General features: G+C 40.9%; 1 protein-coding gene and 1 long non-coding RNA gene across 2 annotated transcripts; both read left to right on the plus strand.

Moving 5' to 3' along the window:
* The first annotated feature begins 368 nt into the window (after positions 1-368).
* LOC119729314 lies at positions 369-4970 on the plus strand. The gene is made up of 3 exons (XR_005271222.1): positions 369-498; positions 2844-3001; positions 3687-4970. It is a non-coding gene; the product is annotated as an uncharacterized LOC119729314 (long non-coding RNA).
* Positions 4971-5749: 779 nt separating this feature from the next.
* Positions 5750-11156, plus strand: LOC119729313 (peroxisomal membrane protein PEX13-like). Its single transcript, XM_038201934.1, has 4 exons — positions 5750-5871; positions 7017-7813; positions 8885-9010; positions 9292-11156. Exons 1-4 carry the CDS (start codon positions 5792-5794, stop codon positions 9717-9719), a joined length of 1431 nt encoding a protein of 476 aa, XP_038057862.1. The 5' UTR covers positions 5750-5791; the 3' UTR covers positions 9720-11156.
* Positions 11157-11498: the final 342 nt, after the last annotated feature.

Consider the following 11498-nt stretch of genomic DNA (forward strand, 5'->3'; position numbering starts at 1 on the left):
CTCCCGCCACCATCGACTTCCCCCTTTGTCTACTGTTTCCCAGAGACCGAACGCCCGCTGATTCGTCAATTTTCTTATAAATATTAATAAATAGTAGCTTGTGATTGGACAACGTGGTTGGTTGTCTATAAATATGCAATAGCTTACCCCGGCGATAGTTGATAGTTTATGAATTTGATATTTCTTTATTCTTAGAAAAATCATCTGTTTCTTAGATAAGCGATGAATGAAAGTGCCATTTATTTTGTGTTCCTGATCAGTATGTTTGAGTAATTTGTGCATATACGGCTTTAAATTATCCGAAAAATAATTCAGCTGATCAGTTTTTACCCATTAAACGTTAAAGCTGTTGTGTGACTCGAGTTAAGGGTGCATTACATTAGTGGAGTAAATTTTAAACGTGTCACACAAACGAACGGTCCAAACAGCGTACGAAGGGTACGTGGAAATCGTCATAAATTTCCTGTTTCTTTGGAGGGCAAATCACACGTTTTCCGAGTGAGTTTGTTCAACAATATTCTATAACACGAAATATATTATATTTTTGAATTTGTTGTAAATAAAATTACATGGCTGGTGGTGTGTTTTATGTGGAGACTGGAGTAAAAAAAATGATCTGGAAAAGTTGTGCCCAGTTTCCGGACAAACCTGATTTCGTAACAAAACAAGCAGTCGTGTCTCTCATTCGATGTCCGGCTTGTCCGGAATAAATCCTTATCGGAGCAACTATAGAATGCAGGGCCACGCCGGAGCAAGGTTTTTTATTTTGCTTGGAGGCGTGGATGGATAGGAGTAATAGATATGCAAACCTGCAAAAAAGTGCTAAGTACAGCGAATGCACTTGTCTTCTAAGCTTCTCATGAAGGATCGGACGGGAGCTAGGGCGTGCTTGTAAATGTGTTGGGGCACGGTACGGATCGGAGTCGCGGAGTGGCGGAGTCGCAGAGTCGCGGAAACGCGGGGCACTGGAGTGGCGGAGGCGCGGAGTCGCGGAGACCCGCGCCAATAGAGGGCGCAATTCTCTGCAGAATTTTTTTGAGAACGAAGCATCCGTATCCATTTTAAATGGGCTCGCAAATTAGGAAGGGAGGAGGGCGACGGGGCACTGTCTGGAGTGGCGGAGTCGCGGGGCACTGGAGTGGCGGAGGCGCGGAGTCGCGGAGACGCGCGCCGATAGAGGGCGCAATTCTCGGAGATATCGACTGCGGCTCCACGACTCCACGATCGATTTTCGGAGGTGCTAGTAGGTCGACTGCGGCTCCACGCCTCCACGCAGCCGTACGGAGGCACGGATGTAGAGTAAAGTGGCCCTGCATTCTATAGTTGTACCTCCTTATCTTTCATGTCTTTTACTTTTAGGACACCTCTATTTTTTACGAGTTCTGTTCAAAACTGACTTTTGCAGATGACTGTCCAGCCAGGGCAGTAGTCAGTACCAACTAGCCGCCCTAGTCCGAGACCGAGTAATTTGGATTTTGGACCCAACTTATCGCCTTTTTAAGTACATTCGGACATGGTCTGGCGATAGTAGGGTCCAAGCTAAACTGCATCAAGCGGTCGGCACAACACAATTTTGTCATTGACCCAAAAACCCAGCATTGCCCAACAAAATACCAGATTTCACCCTCAAAATGGCCACCAAATATCTAAATACGCCACCTGAGGTACAAGTAGAGATCAATGATTAAGATCGAGGTACTAAAGTTTACTTACGATCCAGATGAAAAGTGAAATTTCCCGTCCAATTCCGAGAGCTCCCCTCAAGATCGTGTACACGTTAAATTTATGACTCGTGTTTGAAAACGCGATGTGGTCGTGCCCAGTGTTCCTTCAATGGTCCCTGTATCCCGATTGCGATTCCGTTACCGAGTGTGATGCATTGATTATGATAATGAGTAGACTGGATCTCGTTTGTAAACACAAGTGCATTTCGAACGATGATATGGATTCGAGAACTAGGGCAGCTTTCATGAGCGGAAACCTGTTTAAGCTAGTTCCTGACTCCCTATCATCGTTCGAAATGCACATGTGTCTTATGTCCGCCCATCCCAAGCACAGTGCCAATAAATGGGATGGCGCCATCATTTTCCTAAACTTTAAAATAAGCCAACCCTGTCCGGCAACCCCAGCCCCATCAACCCGGCATGATCCGACCAAGCCAAGCAGGCTACCCCAAACCCACCTCCCGCGGCTGGACATGGCAACAAAATCCCCACGGCAAAACAAAAAACTTGTCGTCTCTCCCTACCTCATAGCGACTGCCAAATGATCCACCCTCTCTCTCTCTCCCCTCTCTCTCAGCTTGGAAAACCCCAGCATAAATGGGCCAAACCCAGTTGTATCCCGTCAAGCAACCCCAACCCAATGATCAAACCCGAACACAACCAAAAATCCCTGGTAGGGCCTACTATGAATATTCCCCAGTCCGTACTAGTACTATCCCCCTTAAAATGCGAGTCAGTTTGTCTTAACGGTCGAGTTGTCTCAACGGTCGAGTTGTCTCAAGGGTCCAGCCGTCCCGAGTCAATTGTCTCAACGGTTTGAGTTGTCTGAACCCCTTTCCGACTCGTGACTCATGTATTGCAATGTAAGATGTATAAAAAATACACTTCATATTGAAATGTCAGTATTAGCACAAACTTCCCCCCTCATTGAAGTGCATCATTGCATTTGAAGGTTTAGAAAGCCTGTGATTTAATCATATGTCACGGTCGGGCTTCTTTCCTTTAACAAAAATGTAAATTATGAAAAGGAGAAGGAATCCTGTGGTGTGGTATGTGATGAACAGTTTTACCTTTCCGTTATTTTATTTTTCTCTTATATTCCAATTTTGATTTTTCCAGGCAGAATGATCACTGACGTGCAGCTGGCCATATTTGCCAACATTCTGGGTGTATCCCTATTCTTGCTGGTGGTCCTTTTCCATTTTGTGACAGTCAACAATCCCAAATCAAAGCAAGAATGAGGCAGCTCAACCAGAAATGTCACTCAGAAATAAAAGGTGTGTACAGTCAATCCTGCAAAATACTCCAACTGCCTCCATGTAAAAATGCATACACCCTCAATCCTGCAAAATCCTCTATTATTTCTTGAATGTTGTCCATTGGAGGGGTGACCACTGCCTCAATCCTGCAAAATTCTCTAGCAATCACTGTCAATATGTTGAGGCAGAGCCTTTGACATCCTAGAGCAGTGCGGAGGATTTCAAGTATAATCTAGGCCTAAACTTATGCACGGCTGAGCATAAACAACACAAGGTCTGGCCTAAGACTTTGACACAGTGCAATATCCTCCAAAATTCAGCCTCACATTTTTGCCATGTAGCCTCAATCCTGCAAAATCATCCATTTAGCAAAGAGGATTGTTGAGGATTTGGGAAGGGTTAGGGTTAAGAGGTATAATAGCCTTCGTATAAATTCTTAAATGACCTTGTCAAGAATGTGTTTTTCGGGGAAAACAAGCAAATTTAAAGTTTTAGATTACAAGTGTGAAACAGGTGTAAGCAGTGAAACATTTTATTACGACACGAACATGCAGTGAGATTGTTCAAGAACAGCATTCATAGAGCTTTTTAAAGCTTGTGGACAATAAGTATCTGTAAGCACATGCACACATATATATGTACATGAAGCAATAATTCAGTGGTCACTGTTCACTTGTTCAGTCAATCTTCTTTTTACCCACAGATCAAGAGCCCTAATCACCAAGCAACCATCCTCTGTCAGTGCCAGCGTTGTTCTGCTTATGCACCCTTAAAAGTCCAATTCATTTTGGACTTTGAAGTCAACAAAATGGGACAAGGTCGGCAAGAGACAACTACTACCTGTGAAGTTTGCTAACTAATCAACAAATCAACAGCCCTCATCAGTGCAAATCAACAATGTCACCTAGCAGCAGCTAAAACACCTGTTTGAATTGAAATGCCAGTCAACATGGCCTTGAGAGATCCCTGTCAGTTATCAGCAACTTTTAGGCTAAGCGTAGCTCCAAATATTACAAGTTGCCTCAATAATACCTCTCTCCCTGAATTAGTGACTCATCCTGCTGATGCTCCACAAAATAGCAATCATGGATAGACCTCACGGAAGAACAGTGAAACGCTGCTATAAGGAACACCGCTGTAACGAACATTTGGCTATAACGAACATCCACTTAAGCTCCCAAAATAGTAAATTCTATTATGATTCACATTCACTATAACGAACGACCACTGTTAGGAACATTTTGTTTATAGACACCATCGTTTTCATTAAAGTGGCATTCTACTGTAGTAGCATTTGATGGATACATCAACTAAACACATCAACAGCATTTTATTTTTATTTGCCAAATATTAGAGAGGGCCTAATTTCATGGCGCTGCTAAGCATACAATTTTCTGCTAACAGAGCCTCCATCTATTTCAAGGAGCAGTGAGCACAGCAAAAGCACGCTTAACCCAGAGGAAAAAGTTGCTTAAATCAGTGACGTAACAATACAATTCTACATGCACCCGCAACCGATCCACCCCATAAAATAGTGCTTAATGATAGCACAATTTTCTGCTATAGTAAGCTCAACTTTTCTGCTAACTGTTAAGCAATGCCATGACATTGAGCCCAGGCTTCAACTGTTTGTGAAATTCTTGGAAACAAAATATGGAAGGTTTCTGTCAATTTGAAGTGATCAGATTGTTTGTAATTCAGGCAATTATTCATATTTATGTACTTTATGAATTTTAAACCTGTTCACCAGCGAATGTTGCAATTTATTCAGTCCCGCAAATCTTCATTCATAATGATGAGTCTTAAATATTACCTTTTCCCTATAAAAACACAAATACAGATCTACTAAAAACTATCAAAATTTGGACCCTGAGTTAATGTTATTTCAATTTCTGAAAATAATGCATATGTAATTACATGAAGCATTTGTTGTCCGTGCATTGCTGTAATTATTCTGAATAAAACCTTTAATTTTCAAGAAAGCTTTTCACATGTCAGACTTGTCAGTGCAATTGTGTTGTGCCTGAAAAACATCAATAAAGCTATTCATGATAAATGAATATAATATGGGGGGGTACCAAATTTGTAGCCAGAGACTTTTAAAAATGTAGAATTCCATTTTGGGAACATTTGAGGAAAAAAATGTTTCACTTTGGGGGCTTTTACTGTTGCTCAGTACTTTTTCAGTGGTTAGAGAAACAAACAAAAAATGCTGTAATTTTCAGAAATATATGGATTTGGCCAGGGGTCAGTATTTTTTTATAGCATATAATGTGTCACTGACCTGTTAAAAGTTTTGTGTAAATAGATGCAAGAAAAAAAAATCAAGGAAAAATGCAGTTCTAGTCTGGTTCCCTGACCCTGCTTCAGACTTGACAAAACAATTATTAATAGACATCGGGGAATTATCAGGTCTAGGAGACCAGCCTTGCTGGCTTGTACACGCGTTCATTGATGAGAAACCAAATTGCAAACAACATGTGGACTAAATAAATTTGGTAAAGTGGGTCAAGTTGAAAAATAGTCAGTTGTTTTTCCAACGATAGTCGGCCGACAATCGTTGGAAATTGATACAGAAATGTCACTTTTCTTGAAAATGAAGGCTTGATCAGGTGCCATTATTTAACAAGATGCTTGAGACTATCATTCACTTACAGTCAAGTAAGATATTTCAGAATTATTTGGTACTTATGTTGTTTGATGTTTGCAAAATGTGTTATTACCATTGAAGTGTGGCGCGGCATGGTGTGCTGATTACAGCGCCCTCATTTGTTATCTTTATCGATCTATCGAGCGATTATTAACAAAATGGCCGCCCCACCGAAACCTTGGGAGAGAGGGGCAGGCCAGCACAATCAAGGCTCGTTTTCGTCTGTTGGCGATTTTGGGTGAGACTTAAGACCATTAAACACGTTATGAATATCTGTTTAGTTTGGTGAGATTTGTTGCACTCAATGACTCATTTTCACGTTGGGAATGTTGGTAATGGTTTACTCCTAGCGTACTATAAAGACTGAACGTTGCACTTGCAACCTGAACTTAAAACTGACGATTTTTTTTTCTTCATGCCTATTTAATTTTTTTATCATCTCATTCTCAATGAAGGTCAGTCATTGCAAAAATGAAGATAAAAATCTTGGACTGAGAAACGTTTCCAATTTTGGGTGATCGTGTAGTGTACGGCCCCTGTTTTGTCATGTTTGTTTTGATCAAAATAGAATCAAGATTTGTTTTTAATTTTATTAAAGATAGTGGATATATTGCCGGCGGCAATCTCTATCAACAGAGAGTGCTGTACTCTCTAAGATAGGGCTGAATTATAAGATATATTAAATTACCACCAATGGTTGTGTAGCACATGTGGCCTAGTAACCAACGGATCTCATTAGCGGGAAGATCCAGGTTCGATCCCCGCTGGCGAAATTTTTAAGGCTTTTTTGCCCCATCCCCCAAAAATAAGAATATTCTTCTTTTATTATTTGAACATGTCTCAAACATTTATTGCAGAGTATTATGTTTTCTTTTTCATATTTGTGGCTCTGGAGGATTTTTGTTAAAGGGAAATAAAGACCGAGATTGTAAAATGGTCTGAATCCCATCTTGTGAATACGAAATTACAACAATAATGTTGGCATGGAGTCAGACTAAAATTTGTCACCGGTGAATGTCTAAGTAAAATAAAACAGTAACTGCGCATGTTCAGTGCATATCCGGCAAGCTAACATTTACTAAAGGTTTGCCGTCTCCGGCTAAATATCCACTGCCTTTATGACAGTGACATTGCCATGATTGTCAACCTAAAGTAAATGCTTGTTCATATTGTAACTTGTACAATGTAGGTAGGCCTCAGTCGTAGTTCAATATTAAAAGTTGTGACATCACTCAGATAGGTCCAAAAAGATTTGTTTAAAAATGGACAGTTAAGTCACTGCTTTACCAGGTCCATGATCACAACATCAACATACATGTGTGTATCACTCATTCTAGATTGAGCGCACTGATAATTTGTATACCCTCCTATGATTCCTTACAGGCGGACACTAGTCAGTCAGCATTCATCAACACCTGGTCTACCGATACCTGGATCATCTAGCGCAGGGCCTGCTGTTTCCAGAGCCCCACCGCCGCTACCCACTCGCCCATCTCAGCAAGGTTCGGCATTCAGCTCTCCTGTCAATCGATATGGTGGTCTTGGATATGGTAACAGTTATGGCAGTGGTTATGGTGGCTTTGGCAATAGCATGGGGGGCTATGGAGGGATGTACGGAGGCAGTGGGTTGTATGGAGGGGGTTCTTATGGAGGTGGGATGTTTGGTGGAGGGGGCCACTTTGGACAGGGCCAATTTGGTCGTGGTGTGGATCCGGCTGGTTACAACCAGTTTCTCCGCCAGGCGGAAGAGAATAGTCGTCCAGCCTTCCAGTCAATTGAGAGTATTGTCCAAGCCTTTGGTTCCATCAGTATGATGATGGAGTCGACTTTGCAGACTGTCTACAACAGCTTTAGAGCAGTCATTGGCGTGGCTGACCACTTCTCACGTCTCAAAGTCCACCTGGCTCACATCTTTACGGCCTTGGCACTCTTCCGAACCCTGCGCTACATCTATCGTCGTCTGCTGGCTTTTTTAGGGTTAAGAAGCCGGGAGTTTGCTGAGGAGTTGTGGGAAAAGGCAGAAGGTACAACAGAAGAGCTCGTCGGGAAAATGGAGAAACTCAATGGAAAGAAGAAGAAGGGGGCGCCATCATGGCCCATCTTCATGTTCTTTGCTGTGGTGGTCGGTGGACCCTATATTATTTGGAAGCTGTTGTGTTCTACTGAGGATGACACACAAGGTACGCAAGTACGAAAGAAAAAATATGTTGAGAAAAAAGTGTAAGATTGAAGACAAGTGATTTAAAGTTGAAGCCAGACTTTACCGGTACATTCCAACTCTTTCCAACTGATAGACCATTTAACAGTGTACTAGTTGACTGTAAAGAAAAATGTATAGAAGGGTTGATATACAGATAGTCCGAGTATCACCCTTTTTTCAATGGATCTCTCCATAATCAGCGTCTGATGTGAGCAATGCAAAGTTGATGTGACCCTGCGCGACGGCCAATCAGAGTCGACTTTAGAAATTGTGGCGTCATTTCAATTAGAAATGAGTGTGGACTAAGCTGCTAATTGGTCAATTAAGCTTGCATGTTACATATTAAATACAACAACGGGTTCCCAAAGACTGGATAGATGGCGCCCGCTGAATGGCCAGAATTTTGAGGTCAAGATGCAGTTTTGTTTTGCATAATTAATCACCAAATCTGCTCACATATCATAGACCCAAGGGGAAATTCCGTAGAGTATTATCTTTAAGCGAACTTGAATCTTCGCTGCTGATTGTTCGATCCTGGCAACAAACCTTGCTACGTTATCCCATGTAGCACAGTCCATACCACACTCTATATATTCTAAGACGCAATATTCTAAGATGCCTGCGTCATACCTGCTGCACGCACGTGTAATAAGAAAACCACAATATAGCACACCAATTAACTCTACGTCAAGTTTGCTTGAAGATAAATTTGTTATCCCACTTGAGATTGTGGAAAATGAAAAATGAAATGCGTTGCATCCCACATCTCGGTTTACAGTCTCGTGGCATGTGGGACACAGACGCACTGCATTATTCCATGTTACACTGGTGCAAATGGGATGACTAATAATACAATGTACATGTGTACAAATAGGAGGTTGTTTCACTGCCAGCCTGTTTTCCTGTTTTTATTAAGTTGTGAGACTGTCAAAGGGTAACTTTAAAGGAAAATTTCCATCCTTAGCCTAAAGATACTGTTAATGTTATATAATAACAATTGTTATTTTTTTTATGTTGAAGTTTATTGTCGAGCTTTGATTTTGGTTACTAGATCAACCAGCATGGGCTAGTGGTGAGGAAGATCATGTTGTGGCGAGGGCAGAGTTTGATTTTGAGGCTGAAGGAAGCAATGAGCTGTCATTCAAAGCTGGCAGCATGATTAACCTTGCTCCCAAAGGTAACATTTGAATAAGCATTTAAAATTGTGTATGATTACCACGTACATGTATCCCTCATAATATGATGAAATTGTGGAGGCCCAGGTTCATAGAGGGTAAAATAAGGCACAAACTTTGCGGAGACAAAACGAACTTGCCTCATCAATTTTGAGGCATCAAAAGCACAGTATCAACTTCTTTCACAATCATAGACTGCTGACTTGAATTGAATTTCATTTTAAATATCTTCACTCAACTGAATTTCTTTTATGCATACCCCATTCTTTTGTTTAATTGGCAGAGATGCAGCCTAAGGTTAGAGGATGGGTCTTGGCAAGTGTGGATGGTCAGTCTACAGGCCTGGTTCCTGCAAACTACATCAAGATTCTAGGCAAGAGACGTGGTCAGAAAAGCCTTGCAGGACTAGAGGTACAGCCTGGGGAGTCCACTCAGCAACCAGAGACAATCCCAGAAAAACCCGTAGTTGTCTCCAGTACCGGCCAACCGGGGAGTACTGGCCAACCAGCACTACCCACCACTCAAAGCGAATTGAATCTGGCAGCTTTCGACAAGGCCTTCACAGAAGCACCTAGCAGCAGCCAGGCAGCAGAGGGCGCTGTTCAGAGCAGCATGGACACTGAGTGGTCTGCATGGGAGAGCAATCAAATAGGGGACGCTACAGACAAAACAACTGAAGAGGTGGACTCTCTTGAAAATACAAGTACATGAAACTAGCTTATCATAATTGTAATGCAACAGGTAACCCTTGTATCTGATTGGTTTTTTTTCACTAGTACCATCCATTTATTAGGCATTCATAAATACCTAAGACAAGTTACCCATTACTATTGGTGGAGAGCCTGTCACATGGCCGGTCTTTAATGTTTTATAAAAGACAAACTTGCTGGTCTTAAACAATTTGGACTCCTATGAATCTGGCCCCTTTTTCTGGTCGAACGTTCACAATCCTCACTAGAGCATGCGTAATACTACCAATGAGTAAGTATTTCATTGTCCTAAATTCACACCACTGCGGCACCGCTGCGTTCAGTGCCACATCACACAGTAGCCTACGCACCACGCTCGCACCAATCTCCTCAGAGTTGTTTACAACTTCTCACAAGAGGCACATACATGTACCATAACATAGCTAGAGGGGTGTTTAAAAAAACATGAAGTAAACTTGTCGAACAAAATCATTAGAAATTGATAATTTTTTACTTGTTTGATTGCAGAGGTATTTATGAACGGGAATAAATATGTGCTTGGCCAGTATTAAACAACTGATATTGCTATATTAAATAGCCTCATCTTTGGCTTGGGTCATTATCAGCGTCCAGAGTAGACTCCAAACCGGTCTCAAACATAGTGTTTAAAACCAGCCAAGCACACATTTATTCCCTTAGTAATTATTTCCAATTAGCCTTTGCAAGAAAAGATGAGGTAGACATGTACACTTCGTACCAGGCAATGATATGTACATGTATATCATTTTCTTATCTCATAACATATTATTTTGTGTTTTTATCTCACGCATTTACAATGTTGCATTTGACTTTATGACAAGTCAGTCACAAGTCAAAAAGTCCAAATTATTTCACAAGCTATTCAGATAAACTTGGAACAAAGGCACATCTTTATTTCTTGTGACTTGTTAAATGACTTGTTAAGCGACTCGTGACTGACTCGTGATGAACTCCACAACCTTGTTAATTTGGCAGTTTTGGGGATTGGCATCTTTGAATTACTGCATGTACATAATTATGATATAAATTATACTAAAAAAACCAATTGGTTATCCTTATTTCAGTGATTGTACAGGTTTTTAGCTTTGTTAAAAAATAATTGGCGTACATTCCTTTCATGCATTTTTTTTTGTGATGTCCTACCAATGATAAATCTTTTTGTGCCCCTGTGTTGGAGGAGATGCGTTTCGAAATGTTCTCTATAACTTTAGTAGTTAACTGTAGCATAAATAGACACTAGTATATTGGAGCTAAAACTGATTGAATCCTATAAGAAAACCTTTCTTTTCTGGTTGAGAGTATTGTACTGATTTTTTAAAGAACAGATGATTTTATTAATAAATGCAAACATATTTTGTAAACTCTATGAAATTGTATATTACCGCATAAAAAAATACACCATAGGTAGATGCAAGGCAAATTGTTGTTTATTGTTTTGTCAATACTGAACTGAGACTCTACCCGACTCTTAGCGGACACTCTTAGGAACTATAGGTTTTGGGTGCCAAGGCCAAAAAGGAAAATATTTGTGCTTCCGATTACATGGCATTCGAAAATAGGGTAGGTAGGTGGGGAATTCTTTTTTATGTATTCTTTTTATGTACGATCATATGGAGGCATCTGCGTGTATTTAAAGGTAAAAGATAGTAATTGATGGTTTTGGGTGTGTTTTTTTTTGTTCATTTTCCCCAAAAAAAACTAAGGGTAGGGGCTGTCAGAATTGGGTAGGTAGGGAAACCGGAAGCAGAACAATTTTCTTTTT

This window comes from Patiria miniata, unplaced genomic scaffold, assembly GCF_015706575.1.
Source record: "Patiria miniata isolate m_02_andy unplaced genomic scaffold, ASM1570657v1 HiC_scaffold_20, whole genome shotgun sequence".
In the NCBI taxonomy this organism is placed as follows: domain Eukaryota; kingdom Metazoa; phylum Echinodermata; class Asteroidea; order Valvatida; family Asterinidae; genus Patiria; species Patiria miniata.